Source organism: Pleurodeles waltl, chromosome 1_1, assembly GCF_031143425.1.
Source record: "Pleurodeles waltl isolate 20211129_DDA chromosome 1_1, aPleWal1.hap1.20221129, whole genome shotgun sequence".
Taxonomy (NCBI): Eukaryota; Metazoa; Chordata; class Amphibia; order Caudata; family Salamandridae; genus Pleurodeles; species Pleurodeles waltl.
Window position 1 is genome coordinate 620782961 of NC_090436.1, and position 24914 is coordinate 620807874.

Below are 24914 nucleotides of genomic sequence, written 5' to 3' on the forward strand. Positions count from 1 at the left end.
TAGTGTCTGCCCAACTTTTTTGAAAGCATCGTCGCACCAATCTATTGGCATTTGCTATGTAGAAAGGATTCACAAAAGAGGGCTAGTTTGCATTATTTAGAATGATAATATTCTGACAGCATTAACAGTCCGGTTTTTATTTATGTCGATCGTGAAGTTTCTTGAAACTTTAAAACGCTATGTGTCAGAGTGCCACATGAATTTTAATTTTACTAAACCACGTTGTGTTTGATGGTTAAAATTGACTTGATGTATTTTCGAGAGACTGGGTTTTGGAATTGGAGACCGCTCCAGCATGAATTAATGTGAATCGCAGGCTACTGATGGCCCGAGTGACAACTGGGTGCTGCATCATGAACAGCACAGAGCTGAATGGTTTATAGCTGTACCACAATAACAATCTCACCGCACTACCGTCTTGTGTTTGGTGGGACTGGGTTATTCCATTGGAGCGGTTGGGCTGGATGGCACTGCGTGCAATCATGTGACTGTTGCTGGGAAGAAAGTGGTGTGCTGCTCAGTTTCCGATAGCGATGCGAGCCCAGCTGCTGGATGCTGCCTCGTCTGATGGCAAAGCCTTTGTCTCGCCGGCTCTGGTCCCCAGCGCATGTCACACTTTCATCTTCCTGTCTGGCCAAGGTTGTTCGCCTCGGCCGCTAATTACCGAGGCTAGAGGTGAGGAACTGCAAAGCGGGGTGTCGGGGGCGTGGTGGCGCTGCTGCCTCTCCTGCGCGCTTTGTAATTCTAGCGTGTGCTGTTTCCGACCGTAATGCTGCAAACTCTTGCATCAACAGCGGGCACCGCAAAGCAAGCATGAAGCGCTCTCCCGTGATGCCGAGAAGCAGAATGACTGCCAGGGAGCAGCCGAAAACGCTGCGGGCGCCGCTGGAAAGGGTCAGGTAAATAGCCACGTCCCTAAAAATTGCATTATTTCTGCCTGAATGAGGAATGGTTTCGATGCACCGATGTTCATCGTTTAGGCTGCTTTCTTCCTCATGCATGCTTGTAAGAATTCTCTTTGTTTCTCGATGCACGGGGCGAGCATGACGCTGCTGTCTTTTCCGAGATGTGTTCATTGAAGATAGCCGATCTGTGTTTAGCTCATGCAAGGTGGTTTGATTCAGCCTGATCTTTTGCTTAACCCTTGAAGTAAATACTGACAGGATTAAAGAGTCTCTCCTCGCCACAGAATCTGGCCCTGTTAGCCTGTATTTATTAAGATTACGTTCAGAATATGAAGAAGGGGTGTGTCAATGAAATACTTCTGTAGATTCATTGAATATTTTTCGAAGTAAGAGGTGTAGAGGAATCGTGACGGTATATCACCAGATGCATGCATGGTTACCCGGGAAAGCGAAGATGTCACCGCTGTGCTTTGTAATGAACACGTCCCCTCGTCTGTGGCAGCCGGACGCAAGGAGCAGGGAATTTGAGACAGGTTGGGAAATTTGATTAAACGTGGACATCAAAAGCTTCCGTGTAAAAATGGCTCCCGAAGCACAAGGGATTGCATTGTAAATAATCCTCGTTTCTCATCGAGCGTCGTTATTACGTAAATCTTCCAAAGATCCCACTGGCCAGGCATTTCAGGCAGGGCTTTGGATATTACACGGGAAATGTATTTTTTGATTCATCTCTTCGTTGGAGGTTCCACGTCCTTGCTATTCATCAGCCCTTTTCATTTGAAAGGATGCGGTAGTGTGATGTTATTGTGATGTGCCTGCTCGTTAACCATCTTGCTTCTAGGTTTATTTATAATTCAGTGTTTGTGCCGATGCCTCAGCGAGCACATATTTGATGAACACACATGCTTGCAAATGCTATCACGTTAGACATGACTTCATAGGCATTGCTCTTTTAGAGCGCCACTAATAATGATTTCAATGGAAATGACTTTGTTGGCCTGGAAGGGGGATGGGGGAGTAACTGCTGTTGAAATCATTGTGTTGATGAAATATGACACGCAGACACACACACATCTATGTTGCCGTCATTTACATATTTATGGTTATGTGGTTGTTAAATGCTCCCAGCAATTTGTTGAGTACAACATTTTAAGACAAACGAAGTCACAGTAAAATCAATGATGCATTGCCCTTGTGCAGTGTCTCTCACACTGAATAGTGACGCTGTGGCATAAAGGCAAGGAGTTTGTTATAGATTGGAAGCAGGCCTTTCTGCTGTCACAAGCTGTTTTTGTACAGAGATCACATTTCACAAAATCCTCATTTGTTTTTTACCTTGAAATTGGTAATGTTTTGTTGCCACTTACTTTATACTGGTTAAATGCTTGCCTTTTTTTCTTTTAAAACTGAAAGACGAACATTTCCGTTATGATATTCCTACCTAATTACTTCCTGGCAGTCAGCTAGTTTCGACCAGGCTTCTTTTTGAACCAAATATAATTATACGTGCATCTGGAGGGTAAGTTGAATCTAGACAGACCTGGGTTTAGCAGTGATTCTGCATTCCTCCTGGTCCACACCTTTCCACCAGCCTTTGACATTACATCATATTTTCTCTTTTACTATTCTACACAGTCTTATGCAGGATTTTGCCTGGTTCCCCTTCACTAGGTTGTAGATCCTTGGCTGATGAGCTCAAGGAACACAATGAATGAAAGCACCATATTGCTGTCATGTTTCTCAATAATGCTTTGTTGCAGCAATTGACAGTCTAGTACACACTGTTTTTTACCACTGCCTAATAAATAAAATCTATACCTGGGTGGCAGACTCCTCTTTGGGGTTACCATGAAGGCTCCAAAAGTGCCATGCAGCACTGGGTTTAGAGTGCCGCTGTAAGGAGCTGTCAGCTGAGCACTTCTTTCCCCACCCATATTTTTATGCAAATACTCGAATCTCATGGACTCTTTACCACTTTAAAGCTGTGGTTAGGCCATTTGTGAACGTCTCATACATAAATATAAAAGTGTGTGTTCCATGAGCTCAAAGTAAGCTTCATCAAAAGTTTAACTCAGTCATGACTACAAAGTTGATATTTTCAGGCGATTATAATATATTTAACTATTTCAAATCCTCCCACATCTCCCTTGTTTCCGTTCATATTGCTGTAGTGAACAGCTGGAATAATGGTATATTCAATAGACTCAGTTGCGCCATATCCAGATGAGCACTGAATCTCACAGTCCAACAGTGGCTCTTAAGTATTTGATGTCTTTATAAAATCAGCCTCAGATTGCATCCTAGAAGGATTGGTGCCAGGGTCCATTTGGGGAGCAGGAGACTAGTTACTGTGGTTTATCTATCCGCTTTCTAAGTTAAGAGCTGAATTATAGCCAATTGGATATTAAACTTAGTTTTCAGAACTATGAGATTCTTTTAATCTTTTTTGTACATTGTCATGCCTTGTTTAAAAAAAAAAAAAAAAACTTGCATTTTGAAGAGCTAGTCTTTCTTAATCCGAATTGGTCTTCTTTGAACAAACATTCAATTTAGAGGATGCCTCCATGCTTTCAAAGAAAATTGTTTGCTTATGAAAATCTCCTAACTTTGTTATTAAACATTCAATTTTCATGTGTTAATTTTCATCAACCGTTGCTATAAAAACCTAATTGTAATAGACAAAATACTGCAACATGCTAAATACAGATACTTTGTACATCTCGAGCTAAAGTAACCGGAAGAGTTAACATTTGTGCTTTCTGTTCCCTTCCCTGTTTGTGTTTAATATGAAGGACTCTTGTGTGTGAACTAAAGTAGAGGCACCTTAGACTGCCAAGACTAGACCTTAAAAGGTGCTGGCATAAGCATAAGTCAAGCTGTCACTCCATTTCTTGGCTTGTATATGTGGCGGATGAAGAAAATCATTGCGCTAAATCTGACAGAAAAACACACATATCCTAGCAACCCGGATATAACAGATGACCCAGTGCTGGGATTATTGTGCTCCTCTGCAAGTAGATATGAGTAAGGTATGGAGTTCAGAAACGCATGAGCACTACAAAAACAACACCACATGGTGTCCTGCGCCAGCCATAAGGAGAGAGAAGAAAGACCTTGTCAAACTGGGATGTTTCTCACACAAAATACCATCCTTGACCTGTAACAAAATGCCCTCTTAAAAATGCAGATACAGCATGGCAGTGCCCAAGCCACGAAACAGTTAGACCCACTACCGGAAGTCATCCTGCGGGTCCAAAGTCTGTTCCTGTGGAGAGAAAAAAAATCAGAGCATGGTAGAACGTTTTTTCAAGTTGCAGCAGAAACACTGGAAGGCACTACAGCAATAAATAGTTGGTCTCTTTTATCCCCCTGCACAGCTTGGGTGTTCGCTTTTAAATTTGGTGATCTCCATGTTAACGCTAATTCCACCTTCCTTACTTCCTTCCTATTTGGCATATTAATGAGAAAACCTCTGCACCATATACCATCAGGTTGTATGGTATTCGTGCTCCTTGGTGATAATAGCATCTGAACTACGAATTACTTAGCAGCAAAAGGCAGGAGTCGTAAAGCTTTTTCTGGGCTGTAATAATTTCATATCGCTATACATAGTGTAAAAGCACTGTGAAGTAATGGTGAACAGAACAGGCTTCCCTCCCTGTGATCCTAGTATTGAACAGCTCAGAGTAGCCCTCTCAAAAAACGTGACTTGCTAAAAAATGTCCCAACCATTATTAGCTAAAAGACCAATTCAAACAAATATATTTGAACCATGGATTTCACTTAGAGCAACAATGGTCTAGAAGGGAAAAGGCCAGAAGGAAATAGTAGACAGTGGTAAAAGATATTAATAGCATCTTGATGAGACCTTTACAGGTTCACTAGGATATAAGGGCTCTTGGGATTTTTTTGCCTGTGTCTGGCAAGGGAAATTACATAGGTTATTGAACCCAATATGGTGATTTTCCACACTGAGTAATGAGATGCACATTGATGACGCATGTCAGGTGCTGACTGATGTCAGGAGATAACTATATAATCCTTTGTAAAAGCGAGGTCAGTCGAAGATCTTAGTGTACCACATCTGATTGCTGCATGTGGTACCAGCGAGCCTTTGCTTTTTAGTATAGTGGTGTCCATAATTCAAATCTGTTATAGATTGTTTAAAGTAATAAGCATTAATCTTGGTAGTTATATCTGATGTTCTTGTACATCTCTGTTCCTACATTTTCTCTGAAATTACCGGGTCTTCTCAAGACCACGTGCACTACATCCTAAGGTGAACATGATCCCAACTCAAATCTTCCTCATTGTTTTTGCCTGGGAGATCAGGAGAATCTCTCAGAGGTTTGTCGGTTTCTAAGCACCCCATTACTGTGTATATTCAACTCCTTATTCAGGTTGAGAAATATGTCTCTCTTCCTTTTCCTTGAAAAGGTTAGTTTCATTTGGGGCTGAGAAATTCTACCCTGTCTAGACCACAAGGATTCTCTCAACATAGGATGATTAAAGATAAATGCCAAACATCGTTCTTCACACATCCCTAATTATTTAATCTCTGACCTATGAGTTTGTGTACAATGTTAGACACCATGTTGTGAGATCCCCAACTTTCTTGTGTGTCACCTTGGTGATTACTGCAGAAGGCATGCATAATAGGTAGTTGGCTGCAAGACAGGTTGAGAGCAGGGGCACGCGTTACGGTTTGCCCAGCATAAGTGACACACTTCAGGGGTTTGTAGGTTTTGAATTGGAACCACACCATCACTTCAGCTGTGTTTACTTCAGTGAATTATTATATATCATGAGTTCATGTGTGTATGAATGCACTATGTTTCCTGATCCAGGTTTGCAGAACTATCACTCAAAAGCTGAGCCATGATATATGGTGTTTGCATGTTATTCTAAGTGGCATCAGACTAGTATCCTGACAAAGGCTTGCAAATACATTTTTATTGAAATATGAGTAATTTACCTGTTTGTTTGATTTAAGGATGGGCAGTGGATTGACTAAGGGAGAGAGTTTCTACATTTTCTGAATGAGCATATTCAACAGAATTTTACAAGCTTATCTCCTGTCTACGCTACACTAAACCTTTTTTAAATGATGTGGGAATGGAACGTCACCATATGTTGTCCAAATACTTTGCACATTCTGTTATATGCAACAAAGGAAAACAACAACAAAAACATTTTTAAAAATCTACTATTAGTGTCTCTGACCCTAGACTACTTTCAGTGCTTTGGCTCATGGGAATGGAACAATACACAACTCAGCCTGGACATTATTGATTTACCTGTCTGAACTGTATCTTTTCTTCGGATTGTCCAGTACTGGTACCTTAGTGATACAGTTATTCATGACAGTTTTGTCTGTGACACACATATTGGACTAATTATCTTCCAGTTAAAGAAAAAAGCTCAAACTAAGCATTGCAAAACTTGAATTAGCAGTTGAATTGGATATCAGGGACATTAACAAACTTCAATTAATACCTTAATTACGATCGTATAATAATTTAGCAGAGTAAACTGGAAACAATAAAACACTAAGTATATTCTTAACGATCTCTGTCTCCCTTTTGACATGGAACAGAGTGGAGATACACAAATTAACTCGACGTAATGCAACAAAAGAGTTTATAGAAAAGTTCCCAATATAACAGATCACATTCCCATTATACATTATATGAGTTAATCTTTTCATAAAACTAGCCAACAGAATGAAGACTGTTGGGGGAACTTAGTCATCCTAATATCGTTGCGCCTCCAATATAAAGGACAGCAACTGTTTATTGATTGACTACATCTAGACATTGTAAATGCAAATTTCGCCTGCAAAAATCACTAGAAAACGGGATGTGTAAAGCAATAATCCAAACAACTCTATTAAAACACCTAAAAGACCTACTAGCAATTCAAGACAATCTCAACCATGTATTGACAGGTGACTTCAGTGCTGTATTGGAACTAAGTAATATTACTCCTGACATTTTCGAGGCACTTGAAACAGAATAGGACATTCCTGAAATTAGCTCAGCGTTCACAGGTATAAGGAAAGGATTTATTCACTTTCGGTCAAAACAGCTTTCAGTTCAAGTAATAAACTTAAATAAACGAATATCCCCAGATGTTCCAAAAAAGGGAATACATTATGTATGGTCTAATGGTAACCTTCTGGATTTGACCCTGGTGGCACCTTTTCTATTACAAGAAATAAGCACTTTCCAGATCACCAAGAAAATTGAGAGCAAAAGCGACCATCAACCTTGAGGGTTTAAGTGGAAAATAACTCAACTGCAGCCATAATAATCTATTGGTAAAGTGGAAGAAGCAATAGAAAGGAGGAGGTTTAAATGGACCAAAGCTGCTGGTGTACGCATTATGGAAGGAAAACCCACTGGTCCGATTTATTGAGTCATTTCTAATCAGTGAGTCAGGCACCTAGAAATTGCAAATGTGGGGAAACATTGGCATCATTGTTTAATGCTGCCCCAAAAGAAAAACCCTGACAAAAGGACAACAAAGATGATCCTCAGCGAGGTTGTACTAACCCAGTAGTATACCCCTGAACTGCACCTCAAGCAAAAAAATAATCAGTTAATAAGGTGGAAAATAATCAACTGGGAGCACTTAGATTGTGAAATCGATATAAGCAGAAGACGATATAAAAAAAGATTTCCGGAATGCAAAAAACTATTTTAAAATAAAAAGGTGGGATGACGTAAGAAGGTAGTTGAGAACGCATGACAATGCATGACCTAAAGTAGTTCTGGAACCGAACAGTAAAATTGTGCATGCAGTAGACATCTATAACATCAGCCCAATCCAAGGAGTGACTTCAATAGTTCATGTAATGGATCTGTATTATTACACAACAGCAACTACGAGGAAACCGATTAAGAAGAGTGGTCCAGTCAATCAAAAGGAGAAGATGATGTCTCAGAAAATAAACTAGCCACATTCCACCAGCGCTTCAGGCATTAGCGGAATTCCCAACTTGCTATTAAAAGCAGATCAACATCTTTGAATAAATCCTCTTTGCTCTGTTTGCCACTTGTTTAGAATAGATCTCCGATTCATGGAGATGGTCAATCCTACAGCCAGGCTACTGGAAGTGAAATATAGATGATCCAAAAAACCACTGAACAGTTGCTCTGTTGGATTGTGAGGTTCAACTGTTCGCTGAAATTCTCACAGAAGTAATAGAGCAACAGGTGCATCAGGCAAACATCTGACCACTTTTTCAGTATAGCTTTGGAAGAGGCTATGGATAATTCATGATAATGAAGATGTTGGCATAAAAAGTGTCTAGAAAGGGTACTGCACTATGTATGCTTCCTAATTGAAGCATGTCATTTGATTGAGTTAATAGAGACCTGCTGTGGGCAAAACTCAGAACGTGGGGCATTTCCCCTTCACTGTTAAAGGCCATTCAGCTCCTATACACAGACAGTTGGTTGAGGATCAAAGTCGGCATCTTAACAAGAGACAGTAAAAGTATTCCTACAAATAGAGGCCTCTAGCAAGGATGTGTACTGGCACCTCATCTTTGTAATCTATACACATCAGCTATGAGGATAATTATAAACACAAGGGTCTACCTGTCTGAATTAGTCTAGTTACACATCCCACTGCTACAATTGACAACTGCATTTTATTAGGCCTCCAACGTTCTCTTGACCATACACCAATAAAAACAACTTTGTGCAGAATATCATCAAGACTAAAATATTAAAGCTTGGTAAAGCTAACAGAAAGCACAATTGATGTGTTGGAGGAAAAAGGATTGAGCAAGCCGCAACATATCAATATTTAGATGAGTTGCAGAACAGTACAGCAGTACCTGTTAGCCATTCCAAAACAGTCAAACAATTTTTTTTAGCAATATCAGCTTAGGAGGCTATACCTTGAGTTGCTAAGTCCAATGACCAATTCAGTTATTCAAATGTTTCTGACTAAACTAATTCCAGGCATGTCGTAAAGGGCAAAAGGCACTGGGGAGGTCGCACGTTCAAGCCCCTCGCAGTTCCTGCAACAGCCCCGCTGATCACTCCCAGGCCATGAAGTGGGGCAAAGGATCAACTCAAGGCTCAGGGGCAGGGTGACCAGAGACACACAGGAATAAGCGGAGGCTTTGACCACTCCATTCCTCCCAAAAACACCTCAGTGCTGTTGCCGCTGGTAAGCTTGTTCAATTTGCTTCCTTATGTTCAGCTCTTCCACCAATCCCAGGGCTGGGCTATGCTCAAGGTGGACTCCTCTCAGGGACACCTTCAATGCCCCTCTCTCAATCAGCAAGATGACTCCTCAAGCACGGCAGGATCCCAGCTTCTCGAGAAGTGGGTTGTACCATTTTCAGGTGATGTCTGCTCTCCTGACTGGCTAGCTGGCTGCCTCCCACACTAGCCCTAATCAGTGCTTAATTTGCGCTTGTTGTTTCTGGTGCTGAGCACCGGCACTTATTTTTGAGGGCCGGGCTTATTCTTCTGCCTCAAGCATTTGCTGCGAGCAAAAGACACGTATGGGAAAGACGGATAAAGGGAAAAACGAAAAAGCGTCACAAAGGGAGAAAGTAGAAAGCTGCAAGAGTGAGCTAAAGGGGCAGGGAGTGGCTTTATATGGATTAAAGAGCCCCGAGATGGCTTCAGGATTACTCTGCCTCAATATTCCATGTTCACACATTTATTTGCAGCAGCCGCGTGTTTAAGAGGAGGGCTTTGGGCACCGTCGCCTTTTTATTTACAAATTAAGCACTGGCCCGAATCCTTGGGAATTTCTCCACTACCTTGCAGGTCATTGACTACACTGGTCAGCAAAGAAATCTTGTCATGACTACTACCTTCAGTAGTCCTCTTCTGCCTGTATTCCAGATGGGGATTGTGCATTCCTCATCTGCATGGTGGAAGTGGATAAAGCTGGATCACCTGTTTCGTGGATCCATCCTTGGTAAAGCCAGGCATGGTTTGTCATTGGGTGCTGACTGAAAGGGGGTGGGGGGGGTACTCGGTGCCCTGTGCTTCCTGACTTCAGAAACACAGACACAAAGGAGAGGTCATCTTTTGCCTCTCAACTTTTCAAGAGTGATTCCTAGAGGGGAACAAAGGGGGAAATCTGACACTGAGTTGGTCTTGTACTTGTAAAGAAACTGCTATCTCTGACTCCCCACAACTCTACCCATGCCTAATGAATGTGGGGGGTGTTAAGGTAGGGCAAAAGGCAAGATGGGCCCATGGCCTATCCCTCCATTTCTAAATAACCAAGTATCCATTTCTCTCACACACAGGCTTAATGAATGCAGGTAGTGGACTGTGTCTGAAAGGTTGCCTCCACCTCCATTGTAGTTGCAAATAAAGATGGGATTTCCTGAGTTAGACAGGACCCAGCACTCATGGCTCACAATACTACACTAGCATGATAAACACATTCCTCATACATGTTGATTGTTGCAAAGGATCCGGTTAGCTTTTCATTCATGCTGAATGATGTGAAGGACTGAGTTACCTCGGGCTTCACAGAAGTTTGCCATGGCAATCCCATCGGGCATAGGTAAAAAGGCGTGTCCTGCTGTCAATGCTGCCACCACTCCTAGACTCAAGTAATCCAGCAACCTGACACTATTCCTACTGTCTAAGTTGGGCTCCATTGGTGCACCCCTTCAAACTACAGAGGCCCACTCAGGTTCTCACTGTCACTAAATAAAACGGACCTTAAGGCTACTGGTATGATTGTCATGTGCATTGAGGCACAAAAAGATAATTAAATACACCATGAATTAGTCAGACTTAACTCTGAGCCGGGTGCACTGTCACAAATTATGCCTGGGACCTTCCGATCCCAGTACAATTCAACATCCTTTGCCTCCTTCCTGCTAATCTAATAACCAGCCCTTCACAACAATGCCTTTTTAAGACACCTGCCTGGAATTTGTCTCAGTCGTCACTGACCACCAGTGATCTTAACACCTAGCTGAAACCAAAATAGCATGATACTACACCTTTCATAGCAAACATTGAAGATCTTGATCTCAACGAACTAGTAATCTGGCTGACTCACTTGACAGATCTTAATGTGGATGCAAAGTACTGATCTCTGTGACAAGAGCCTTCTTCAGTACCTGGAGGGACCATCACATCTTTAACTTAAAACTCAAACTTTCCATCACATCCCTCTTCCTACAACCACTTAAAAAATAATACTGATAAGACCATGGAAAAAATGAAGCGTGGATGCACTTCAGATAGAGCTGAACCCACGGTTAGACACCTGCAAGATAATTCTTCCAAGGACTTGTGGAGATAAACAAAATGATTCCCTGCAAAGCCTCACAAAATCAGTAACACCTTCAGAAGATGACCTAAGTCTGTTTGATTGTAAAATTACAAAATCTTAACTAGAACTGTGGAAAGACAATTCCAAAAAAACAGACAAACAGCAAAGACCCACAATACAAAGCAATCAAGAACTTAACTCAAACCACAAGAACTATTAAGAAGAGTTAGTTAGCTAGTTGCTAGTGGAACCTTTTATTGAAAAAGCTGATTCTACATAGACTTACTGCCAATGGCAGATGATCAGCTGCGCCTCCTTTGTGTATTCCAATCCCGGTAACACCTGGACCACAACTCTGCTCTTTTAAGTTACTCTGATCCAGGCCCCCAAGCATATTCAAAACATCCTCCTATCAGTACCTCTCTGCTGGAGAGTTCATCGACAACCTAAAAACGTTCTGCATTAAATGAATACTTAAGAAAGAAGGTCCTGGTGAAACGTACAATCTGCAGATCAATAGGCAATTGGCTATTGCTTAGGAAACATAACAAATACATCCTTCACTGAAATCTCTGATTTCTTTGACCAAACCTTCCTCTCAGACATACTGGTTTCCACCAGAAGAAGAGGAACTAAATCAGCATTAATTGCAATTTTGAATGACCTCAACAATAAAGTAAACAAAAAGGATGTACCCTTATTAATCTCTCCACAAGGGGTTGGGGTAACCAGAAAAATATCAGTCAATAGAATGCCCCTTGTACATTGAGTAAATCCATTAATGATTTAAATCCTTATGTAACATCTTACATTACAAAATTCAAATGGAGGGACAAGCAAAATATTTTTCAGTTATACAAGACAAGCCTTATTGATGTTTCAAAGTGAGTATCCAGTGTCTTCCTTCAGCCCAATTAAGTATTCCTCTATAGAGCTTATGCTCTGTCAACATTTTGTCCCCTGTTAGCCTTTTTACAGAACAGCCTATGGACTTGATGAAGGTCCAATAGTTGTAGGGTACTTTTTTCATTTTAGTTACTACCTTCCACAGAATTCACATTCATAATTGTCACAACCTTTCACAGCATCTCTCCCCTGAAATGAATTAATCTTGCTATTAGAACATTTAAGCGTGACTGAAGTCCTACAATTGTACAGTGAGACACACTGTAGGTTTTCACAGAGGATGCCAGTTGCCCTCCTTCCACCCGTCGGTTTCTTGGCCTCAGAACTGCCAGTTTACCAGTTCAAATTATTAATAGATTTACTCAATGCGCAAGGGGCATTCTGTTAAGTCTGACCTCAAGAATAAGGTGCTACTGTCCTCCTTTTATAACTCATCAGCATTTGATGTGTGGATCATCTGCCATTGTTCCAAAGGCACAGTTCAAAAATTGGGGTAAAACCTATTTCAAAATTATCAAACTCGCCATACTTGCCAACCATTTTAGTGTTCCCCAAGGCTCAACGATCAATCAGCCCATACACCTAACCGTATATATTCCCCCATTCCCAGAAACTATAGACTTATTTAAGCTTAAATGCTGCAGTAACTACTGTAAAACATGAGTTATCCTAGGACTGGCAGACGATCTTTCTTGATCAGGCAAGGACTTAGCCAGTGCTCGAGGGCAGTAGACCCTTCATTTGTTGTGTGTGATCTCAAAAGTCTTAATTACCATAGGTGGTCATAAATTCATATTACAGTTCATATGTCAGAAGGCTGAGGTACATAACAAAGGACCCTTTAGGGCTGATTTTAATGGACAAGTCTGCTAATCTTAATTGAAGTCTATGATTGTGCTGAAGCACTCTGGAAAATTGATTGATAATGTTGGATTATGTGACACTGGCTTCTGAGTCGGGGTGAAAAGATAATGTATCATGACAGTTTGTAAAAGGTGGCTGCAGACTAAAACCTGTCGCATGCAAAACATATAGGTTAAGTGCAGCACAGACATTTGCAGATATTTGAGATATATTTGAACATAAAAGGTAATTCTACAGACTACTAGTAGGCTTAACAGCAATCTGAGTTAAATGGAAAACAGAAATAAGTTCTCACAGTGAAACCTGAGCACAGGCAGCTGAGTTCAATTTACCAGTCTGTAAACAGTTTTGAAAGCACTAGCTCTGTTTTAAGTCTTTGGCTAATGGCAACAGTATGTTTAATGGTCATGAATAAAACACATACATGACTAATAATGTAGCCCTGCCACACCACAGTAGGTGGATACCTCCCTGGAGGACTTGAATTTTCGTGGGGACTTCTTGATTAATATTACTGGATAAAAGCAGAGATCCAGATGTTTTCCTAAAAAATACCTTCGTGTATACCAAAGAGGTTTCCCTTTTAAATAAACAAGTACCCTAGATATGGTTGCAGTAGAGTCTTTAACGTTTACAATCGCCGTTCTGCATTGGCTGATTATCTCTCAAGTGTGAGACATCTCCTTTATTTCCAAAATGGAGAATTAAGTTTATAAATCCATTGTTGAAATATTTGCCAGATTAGAGCATTCCCTTTTCCAGAGTGTTTTGCCCACTTTCTGGTAATGGGTTCCTAGTTTTCTGCTCATGCGCAGCAAACTGCTAGGGCTGATGCTATTCTAAATGTGTTTCTGGTTCCTTATGCAGAACTCCAAGTGCACCAGTTTGAGTGGCTGTGCTTCAACCGGTGCACTCAGTTTTATAAAAATACACAGGGCCAGATTAATTTTTTGGGATAATGAACAGTCATTTCCTACATTTATGGGTTATACCAGAAAACCTATTTCAGGGTTGTTCCTTTTATCCATTGTACCCTGATAGACGGGAATGTTGAATTCTTCCTGGGTGGGCTAGGTAGCACACCTTGTCAGCTCTGTGGTTTCAGGAAGGGCTTACTGCAACCTTGGGCAATAAGATTTAGTTGAAGGATTTTCCTTCATCATATTTAGAACCAACAAGTGCAAACCTTGATGACAACACTTTTGCCATGACTTATCTGAACTAACAAGGGAGTGTCTGGTATCTTCTGTTTTGAGAAGCTACAAACCTTTGGCCTGGGGCACTCAACAGACAAATTCAAATTGGGCTTGCCAGCAGCTCTTCTGGTGAGGAGATTGAATCAAACAACAGATCCTTTGTCTGCTCTCTTTGAATTAAGGTTGGGAAAGTCATCAGGAAAATAAAGGCACAATTTTGACCAGTTGTGGTATTTCTCTGAAAAACAACTTTGACAGCAGCAACCTACAAAACAATTCACATTTTGTGCTCCAAACAATACCTCTTTTAAGATCCACTGTTCCTTTTACCATTCCTTGGCTATGCTGTTTTCACAGCACATTCCCACCTGTTCCATTTATCACAAAAATTATCTTGAAGATGAGACTTCACAGAAACGAGGTTACACTGATAATCCTGGATTGTACAAAAAGACGTTGTATCTCACTTTTCATCTGACATTAGTTGCTCCTTGGAGGCTTCCTCCCAGGGAAGATCTGTTTTTCAAGGCAGTCTACTACTGCATCTATAGGTGCATCACCCAATCGATATGCTTGGATCCTGAAAGGCCAACTGTAGCCATTGTCCAGCTACCTTCTTGTTCAAATGATAATTAGCTTGCAGCTAAACAACCTTCCACCAGTGGTGTGTATTCTAGCAGTTGGTTGAACTTTGCTTCATGGTGTAAAGACGGAGTTATAAGATCCTTTCAAGAGAGATATTAATACTATTCTGCAGTTTCCCTTAGACATGGCAAAGAAAGGCCTATTGTTTGGCACGGTTCAAGGTTATTTAGCAGTACCTTCTGCTTGTCTTTTGCCCCCAACCAATAATCTCTCTGTAGTTCGTCTGGTTGTACATCTCTTCCTTTTGCCTGTGAATTGTCTGGTAGTAAAACCTTAACTTGGTTTGACTTTTTGCATGCGCCAATCATTTGAAACCATTCATTCATTTGATTTCAAAGTCCCTATTTGGAAAACCGCTTTCTTGCTTTCAGTCACTTCTGCTAGCACATGTTAATAAGTATCGAGCTATATTGGTCGCCCCTCAGTTTACTCTGTTCTCCTCCCTATCTTCCACGGAAAGAAAACAATTTCACTGTTTTGATCAGTTCAGGACTTTGAATTATTTCATTTCATTAACATGACTAAATCACTTAGGAATAATGCTAACCTTTTTGTTGATTTCTTTGGCACTCAAAAGTTTAGAAAAATTAGGGACTAAATGATAGCCACATAGATTTTATTGATGGTATCTAATTGTTATGATGTCACAGGCAGACAATAACCAGAGAGCTTCATGGCCTTTTCAACAGCTACTTCTATCGTTTTACATTCAAGACATCAGTAATAAAGCTCAGTTTTTATTTGCCCATTCTTTCTTTTAAACATTATTGCATTGTGTCCAACAAAAAGGCAACATTTTTATTTTGCTAGAGCTATACTTCTGTATATTTGGTTGAAACTCTTCCCCCTGGATATTGTTTTTTGAGTGTTCAGTTGAAAAGATTATGGGTGTAAATGCCCATTAGAATAGCAAATTACTTATGTTTGGTGACATTCTTTCCCATGGCTATCAAAGCATCTGCAGATGCATGCGACCCAGTTACCTCCCATCTCGAGAGTTTGTGATCTTCTTTTGTGTTTGGCTCGGTCTGTGGATTTCCAACTCCTCTGTAGGGGCTCAGAGAAGATGGGTGATACTGATGTCACCAGACCTTGCATCCCTTCATACATGATCACTTACACCGTAATCCACGACATTTTGGCTACCACCTAGCGCCAGTGGGTGGGGTGGGGGAAAAACAAAAACAACATTACAGACCCACTCTAATGTCTTACTCCATACTTTACATGGAGAATTGGAGGGAGCTCTGATATCCATCTGAAAGAGTGTTACCATAGGTAAATAACATGCTCTTTTCTTCAAACCCACTTCCTAGGAAATTGCTTTGAGAATTACTCATTTAGGAATACACAGACACATCTGTCTAATAAAAGAACAGGTTCCTTACTTTTGATAATGTTACTCTTGGGGTATGATTGACCTCCCACAGATTCTTTACAGTTCTCTCACCTCCCATCTCGAACATTGTGACTGTGGGTTGTTTCCTGTAAGTGTATACTTCTCTGTTCAGTCTGTAGCTTCTACCGTTCAGTGGGATGCGGAAAATGGATCAAAACTGAGGTCACTGGCACCAGTTTTACCTTTATTGTGGCTGATGACATCACAATCCGAGACCACGTGGCTTCTGCTACAACATTATACAGAGCTACTTGGTGTTGGTGACCCGCTATGGATGAGAACATTTTGTGGATCAGATTTGTAGTGACTCAGAGTCTCATGTAAGGCATCGACAGGAGCTGAACCATTCACTATAAACAAATTATCTACGATAAGTTAATTAGTTCAATAAGATCAAAAGTAAGCAGTAACATGTTATTTTGGGCAGATCACAGTTTAGTAGCTGGTATGTGGGCTGCAAATGACTGAAAAAGACGTTTGTATATCTGGCAAACAAGTTTTGCAGTCGGTCCAAGAGGAGAGCTTATAAGTTGGAGGTTATTATTTAATTCATTTATTTAATTAAAAAGGAACGTGCGCTGCTCTGTATCTTGTTCTCATTGGAGTTAGTGATTTCATGCTGCACTGTAATTGAAGTGTAACTAGCAACAATCTGGTACAATTCCCAAAGTTGTATATCTTGCCCCTCATATCAGCAAAAATTATTTCATGTTGCAGTCTGAATGGGATTTTGATAACCGGTTGAATGGTCTGTACATCATTGTGGGTTTATGCAACTATTGTTTCAAATTACAGGGTTCCACTTCCAGGATGGACCGTGAGGCAGCCAGTGTTATGAGTTCTAGTAGTACCTACTCGGTTCCTCGACGACTGACAAGTCACCTGGGTACCAAGGTAACCGAAGATTACAAACCACAGGTCGCTAACACTACATTTTTACTAATACAATAACTTAGTTTCTGCCTTTAATAGATTTGTGCACAGGCTTATATTTTAACATATACTAATTTTATTTATGGCATGCATTTGCTTGAATAGCTTGTGGAAGCTTACGTGTTACTTAGCTGTTATACTGATTTCTGTTTTGAAGAATGATACATATCCATTTTGTTTTCTAAATAGGTCAATTGATGTCTAAGATATGTAGCTAATATCAGAGATTTTTCGCAATATCCCTAGAAGTAACAGACACGAGAAAGCAGCAGCCCTTCCTCATTACACAGTATCACATACAATCAATTTGTTTGAAGTTAAAAGATCAGGGTTATGGGATAAAGAGTAGCAATAGCAAGCTGTTGCCTTTTTTAAACCTCTCCATAGCAGTAGCATTTGTTGTAGGGTCATGTTTTTTTAGTTTTCCATGACACTAATGTTAATTCACCAGTAGCCCATATTAATGTTCCTAATATTTGCTTCCTATTCTGTCAAAGTGCCACTTCAGGACACCATGACCAGCCTATGAATAGGTTCACCCCTGCTGCCTCTTCTCCTGAAATATGTTTTCTTGTGACTGGGCATTGTGCATATTACTGCAAGAATGAATGCAAAGAAAATATTTCACAAGTTAAATTTTAAGGTGCTTTCAGAAATCACTGTGTAGTCAGTAGTTGTGCTCAAGTAATGAAGGAGATACATTTTTTTCACTACTCTTCTAGTGGTGGCACAGGAAACTGCCCTTTTATTATCTGCCATTTTGGTTTATGCCTTAAATGTTTAATACACACCTTACTCCTGATTTGTTTACACCATTGGAGTGTGCAGAATCCTGCTTTTTGGACTGGCCTTTTTTCATCCTTTGCAATAGATGTTCTTTCCAGAGCATTAGAGGTCCACTCTTATTTATTTTCCAAAAAGGGATGCAGTGAGGCTAATGTGTTCTAATGTCACCACTAGAGCACTTTAAGCCATGCATTTTAATAGCAAACCTGTACAGACAGTGGAAATGCTTGTAGCAGAGCCATTTGTGAATTTTGTACTGACATTTCCTCTAGTTAGATGTGCTTAGATGTGAAGAAAAAAAGTATCACAGGTAATGTTGGACAAAGATTGCCACAAGGGAGTAAACCAGTCTGGTTTAAAGGATTCAATACCCGGAGATGTGAACAAGATCAGTGTCTGTGAGAAGATGGCAAGCTTTGTTCAAGCAGAGAGTTCAGCTGGTTAAGGGGGTCTTTTTTTTTTTAGCTAACTGTAAGAACATTTAGGCTGCACACTTGTCTTATTCAGATATTGATCTGGAACATTTATTCAAATGTGGCGTGCCCTTAGCCATAGGCTCTTTACCAATGTCAAAACACATTGGCACAGTACAGCCAGTGGTTCCCAATGCACAGCATATTAATACACTCTCCAGTATTCATGGATTTTACTTCTATTAATCAACATGTTATTTTGTTTAAAGTCCTTTATTCAGTTAATCAAAAAAAAAACTTCAGTGTGCGTCTTTATTCAAAGTTCAAAACCCTTGTTCCCCAATGCAGTTTAGCCTGGGCCTTTCAGCAGATGATAGATTATGGGCTCTTTTACAATATATACACTTAGTTAAACATTAAACTGTTGTCTTACAATGGAAGATGACATAAAAAAGGAAAGGGGAAATATTTTCATCAGGTCTACTAGGCTTATGCAAATTAAATTGTTTTCTCTCAAGACCTTGAATTATTTCCTGCCAGATACCAGATCCATTTATGTTGTCTTTCATGCTGCTATAGGATGTAATACTTCCACGCGAGAGTGGTCCTACAGGTTTATTGAGCCTGGAGGTTGAAATGCCTCTGCCTAATTTGGTTCCTTCTTTTGTCCAGGTATCTGTCAGTAACAAAGTTGGGTTTTGCCAGCTTTTGGGTCTTGTAACTCATAAATCATTAGTTGTATTAGTTGCATTGTTCTGCAAATGAAGGTTTCCCTTTCTCCATACTAAATTATTCTTTAGCCTAACGAAGAGAGCTTTATTGCCTCTTAATGTGACTTCCTGCCCTATGCCTTTGTCAGAGTCGCATCTTTCTCATCACCTCATTTAATTTTTTTGCATAGGAGCAGGAGACAGCACTGTGATTAAGATGTATCTTACCTTTTTCTAGTATTGTCCCTAGTGCTTAGCTCTTACTCTGGACCAGTTTGGCCCATTCCTTTACCCCCATTTCATTATCACTGGTACTATGGTCTTCAGGAAGAGGATCCCTATATCTTTGTTTTTATTGCTTTTTCGCTCGTAATGTGAAATATGTGATAATACTCATTTGTGCTGAAACACAATTTCTGAGTTTGAGGGGCCAGCTCTGCTCATATAGTTAACACAAGTCCACACTCCTAGATTAGCTGTGCTCTTGCTGATTTACAAAGACAGGTGGCAGCTTCTTAAATTGGTTTGTTGGGAAGTGATTCCCATGGCAGAGTGTAAGTGAACATCACACTATAGTGGTGTGGTGTCAATATTTTGACTAGACATCTCCTAGGACTTACTAACCAATATTAACCCAGTGGGCAGTTGACTTTTCAGTGTTTCCCTTAGATGCTGGAGAATCATCACATGAATCTGCTTCTCAAGAGCAAGCTAAACAGTTTGTTCAAGAAAAGGCATCCTATGTAGATATGTTTCACAGCCCTAGTTGAAAAGCTGAATGATTAATAATGAGTCTTAGTGATCTTTAAAGAAGTATATCCTTCTGAAGGCTATTCATTTAATACAAGCAGTACCTTGGGAGAAAGGGTTTCTAGAGGAAAACTAACATGAAAAAAGATACTGAAGAATCAGGACCTCCATTTACAGCCTCTCCTTGTTCAATCCCATTTTTAGCCCACAATAGAACTATTCCTACCTTGGCTGGCACCATTCTTTACTTATGCACTAGTAATGCGAAAAGAGTATGGTTTATCTAAAAAGGAAAAGACCGTCATCATCTTAAAAAAAAGAAATAGTTGTAATGAAATGCTACAGTGAAGGTAGCTATCTTGGCAGCAATCAATTATTAAAAGTGAGCTCAATTTCAAAGCTTCACCCACATTATGTCGTTCTTGTCAGCAAGTAGAGGAACTGTGTAAAACTCTGAATACAAGTTATAAAAGATCAGGGATGAGGAGATGCTGCTTGCTCTGGCGCAGTGAGCAGTGTCATCCACTTACAGATTGAAAAAAGCCTGTGCTTTAATCTGTCATCAGTTCAAAGAGCTCTAAAGGCATTGGGTGCTCAAGTGAGCTAAACCTACCAATATAAGGACTGTCATTTGCCCATCATACATAATTCTGTGATTAGGAAGAGTATTTTTTGTTTTAAGTAGTTCTCTTTAATGCATGAAGATAACAGAGGTAGTTAAACCGAATCTCTTGCTAACTAAAGCCCTCAACACTGTTGTCAAGGACTGTGGCATGAAGTGTTTCCATTCATTGCATACGCTGCTTCTCCGTAAACTAGCATATCTGGAAAATGGGTCACTTACTCCTAGAAGCTAAACATTGTTTTCTCCAGCTGCAGATGGTGGGGGGGGGGAAGGGGTGCTATAATTGATTTTATAAAGATTGATATATTAGACCATGTCTGCTTACCGGCCCTTTCTCTGCCTGATTTTAAACACCATCCTCTACTCCACCACAAAGTCTATATTCTTTCATGCTACTGTAAACGCACCTTGTCTACCCCAAGTCTCTTGAAATGTCGCTGATTTCACCTCCACAAGTCCTGTTGGAAAGCAGTTACCTGAATTACTAACCTTCATCCTTATTTTACTCTTGTACGTAACAGATGTAACCCTTTATCTTATGCCCATTTGTTCTATAAACTTTCCTCTGCTGATCTATGCCTGCTTCCTATCCTACATTGATTCATCAGAGGGATTTAAATGTGGCTGTCATACTTTTTCTTTACTCACCTCCATATTGTTCCTCCCCTTTTTTCTGTAGTGTTTTTTTTGCTAAACTAGACACATACAATTTAGATAAGCACAGTACCACAGTTGAGGCTTCATTAATGAACTCTACAGGGGTAACACAACTGCTTTATTTTCTGCTGGTTAAGCTCACCATCCCATCACGTTTGCTGAACTTTTTAGAATCCTTAACCTCCTCAGAAAGGAATATTCTGGTATCCCTCTAGGTTAAATAGTTTTCAATATCTTGGTTATATAGTTTTCAATACCTTGGTTTGTGTTGACTTTACACTTGAATGTAAATTCTCAAGTGCAGCAGGGAACTGTTTACTCATACTTTAGGCATATGCTATATCTTTATTGCCCCGCTGTGACTGAATAATACAGTAAGGACCACAGAATGAAGCAAGATAATTAAAGATTGTTTTTATTTGCAAAGAGTGAGCACCTTCAATGTCACAGATAAAGGCACTGTAGGACTGATCCTTGTCACACCCACTTGTCATTAGATCTGATGCTGTATTGAGGCCACTTTTGGCGTTAGCTGCCTTAAACCAACTCCACAAAGGAACCAACTGCCTCATAAATGTGTTTGCTTGAGAAAGGGAAGTACTTCATTAGCAGATTGTCATTTTGGATGAAGCTCAAAAATCCTTGCCACAATTCGGTCTCAAAGGATTTGTTTGCTTTATGTAGTTCTTCACCATTTCAACACAGAGACATGTAATGAGGGTGTATAGCTTGCTTATTAGTTGTCTTCGAGGAGAAGTTAGAAATCCTTGTTGAAATCCCAACAATGCACATATATTTATCCTGTGTTTTCCAGCTATTCACAAACAGAAAAGGTTCAGGTTTTTCTCGGATGCAAGTACAGACAACACATATACAAAATCAACAGTTTTTGATCACCCACCTTTTTGCTGAAAATTAGTTTTTAAGGTTCAGAATTAGTCCAGTAGGACAAAACTTGTCTGCCGGTGGTGTGCAGTAGTTGATGCTGCACATGAGGTTTTCTCAACTTTGGTAATTGTGGTGTTTAAATTGCGCTAGCAAGGACATCATTTTTTATCACTACATAGTAGACTGAATGGCCAAGGCTCCTACCTCAAACCTTTCTTTCCCTCTAACCATTCTATACACCTTCAGTCGGTGGTGAAGCTTTCCAAGAGATTCCAGGTCAACTGAGCTGCGCTGGACATTACAGTAAACATGGTTTTCCTTCTTCTTGAAGCTGCAGTCATCAAAAACAGTATCCCATTTCCAAGCTGATAAAGAAACCTTGCCATGATGGCTTTACAAACCTATTGCTTGCGTGCAATTCCAAGCTATAAGTGAACAGTGCAGATACAGCTATTTTTATAGTGGAATCATATCAGCCATCATTTGGACAGTGAATGGCTAGTTTAATAGCTCTATGCTAAACTCTCTTTGTGGATTCTAGTATCTCTCTGACCAGCCTTTTCATGTCTTTGCTCTGCTTTTATAGCTAAATTCCTTGTAATTCTGCTGGGGCACCATTCCAGAGCTTTGTGTTTTTTTGCACCTTTTGGTCTGACGAGGCCAAGAAATGTAGATATTTCTTCTAGGACTGAAAACCATTTCAGCCCTCTGAGCTGAAACCTTTTTTCCGGGCACTAGGATATGCAACACCTGGGCTCTAATTTAGATAATCCTTTTTGACACCACACATCAATTTGATTCTTGGTGGACAGGGATCACCGCTCCCTGGAGCATTAGTTTCTGGTCAAGTAGTTGGAGAAATTCCAATATGTGTTTTTTCAGATCTCAGAAATTCATGAATGTTATATAACTTTAGGAGCAGTCCAACCAGTTCTCTGGTTGTAAGTGGCTCATCTAGCCCTGTCAAGTCTTGTTTTTGATTCTCCTGGACAGTCATCCACAGGTGACTTTTAATGCCCCATGAATGGGCTAAAGATTCTCTAATTTCGGAAATGAAATACTTGGTTCATGAAGAACATGCTTTTTGTCCACCAAATAGTCCTAAATGTCTACCGGGGCCCATGCAGTTGTTTGGTAAGATCTAACCCATTCCCAATCTGCTATTAGGTTTTAAAAGTCAGCAATAATAATTGCATTAATTTCCATTTTGACCATTGTATTGCAATTCATTGTTACTAAGTCTAAAGCAGCATTTAATCTGAATATTTTAAAAGTTACTTGGCAGCCATCGGGTTTTGCCTTAATTCTCCTAAAACGTTTTCTGCAGGTTAAACAGGCCAAACAAGTTTTTCCTGGCTCCCTGACTCGTATGTTGTCCATACCATTTGATGTGATCTAAGTGATTGGAACAGTATTTCGGTTCTGTTGACAATAAAGCTGAAGTTTCGACCTTCAACAATTTTCTTCTTGATTCCCATTACCTTTATCAGAGAATTTAGTGTGCTCCAACCTTTCTAACTCAGTCTTCATGCTGTTATCCAGAGAGGAGTTTTACTTCATAATCCTATTCATTTATGTAAAATGTTCTGTGTGATTCCAACATTTATCAGGAAAATGGTATTCCTGTGTTTTTTTAAAGGCCTCACTTTACTCAAGCCTCAGACTGTCTACATGACTAAACACCGGAAGATCTTTCCTGTTAGGACATATGACCTGAGGTTCTCATTTAGCCTTTTGATCACTCATTTTGGTCATGCTATGGAGGGAAATCATGTATGCATTTTTTGTGTATTGACATATTTTCTGCAACAGCTGTATAAGGCAGTGTTGGATTTAGGTAAAGATGGCACTTGCCGGTATATCCCAACATAGTTGAAGGAACAAATTGGCATCAAGTAAGCTCTGAAGACTAGGCTCATGGATTCCTCTTCACACACGTCATTTAAATAATTCCAGACATAAATAAAATGTTCATTATAACGGTCTTCCTTTGTATCCTGTTTGCTCTTAGCGCAGCTGGTGCATTTTCTGTCACTGCTTCTCAGTTCTCCTCAACATAGTTATGATTTCTCTTATATTGAAAATAGTAGAAAAACAGGAATGTAAGGACATATTAAATATATGGTGATACAGGTACTTTTAATTCCTCATCTGTTTACCATTAATGATGCAGAGCCTTTTTTTGGCTTCATGCATGGACTTAATGGTTGCAGAATAAAACCTAAGCTAAGATGGAGTGGTGAGGTCTAGAAATATGCTATGGAAAAATTGTGCTGTAGAGGCATAACTGATTAGCACTATTAAGTCGAAGGAGTTTAGTCCTGTTACAAGTAGGATTCTACGTTCTAGCTTAGTGCTTTAGTTCCTTTGCAAATAATATTTCCTTAATATAATACTTTGTTCTACTTTTTAATCACACTTTTACTATAAAAGTGAAACACAACAAGGATCACTGAAAAAAACGTACATTAAAGGGAGCGTCTAATGATTTTAAGTTATTAGTGTGTGACCGCTAAACTCACTTGGCCAGAAGAATTCGTACTTGTTTTTGCATAAAGCCAGGTTTTATAGTCTCATCTGTAAATCTCCTACAGTTCTACCTGTGTGGAACTATAGTGCACTCGATATGTGACTCAACACAAGCTCCATTCATTATATGACCCTTAAGACTAACCACACAGTGATGCTCAACCGAGGTCTGTCAGGAATGTCATAGTAGGCAAAGTGCATTTTTAGATCATTTACATTCAGTGTAAATGATATGTTGTGGCTGCACAGGATGCTAAAAGACAGTAGCACATTTTGTTTCCATTTATTATTACTATTATCATTTCAGAACGTTCACGCTCATAAACATCAGTACTGATGCTGCTCTGAAATTCTGACGTTATGGTCACTTAGACTATCTAAATCGTTTTTCACATTAATATTTTATTTACTAATTATGTTCCCCTTAATTACTTCA

The 24914-nt window shown here is 39.9% G+C and overlaps 1 protein-coding gene across 12 annotated transcripts in view; it reads left to right on the forward strand.

Moving 5' to 3' along the window:
• Positions 1-24914, forward strand: part of APC (APC regulator of WNT signaling pathway) — a 548231-nt gene that overhangs the window by 385174 nt on the left and 138143 nt on the right. For 5 of the 12 annotated variants that reach the window (XM_069226479.1, XM_069226477.1, XM_069226481.1 and 2 more), the window contains 2 exons: positions 795-899; positions 16983-17105. In XM_069226479.1, the coding sequence (XP_069082580.1) occupies positions 795-899; positions 16983-17105 (228 nt within the window). Of the gene's footprint in view, positions 1-407; positions 676-794; positions 900-16982; positions 17106-24914 lie in introns of those variants that run through there. The other 7 variants (XM_069226482.1, XM_069226483.1, XM_069226485.1 and 4 more) reach the window with 5 other exon arrangements.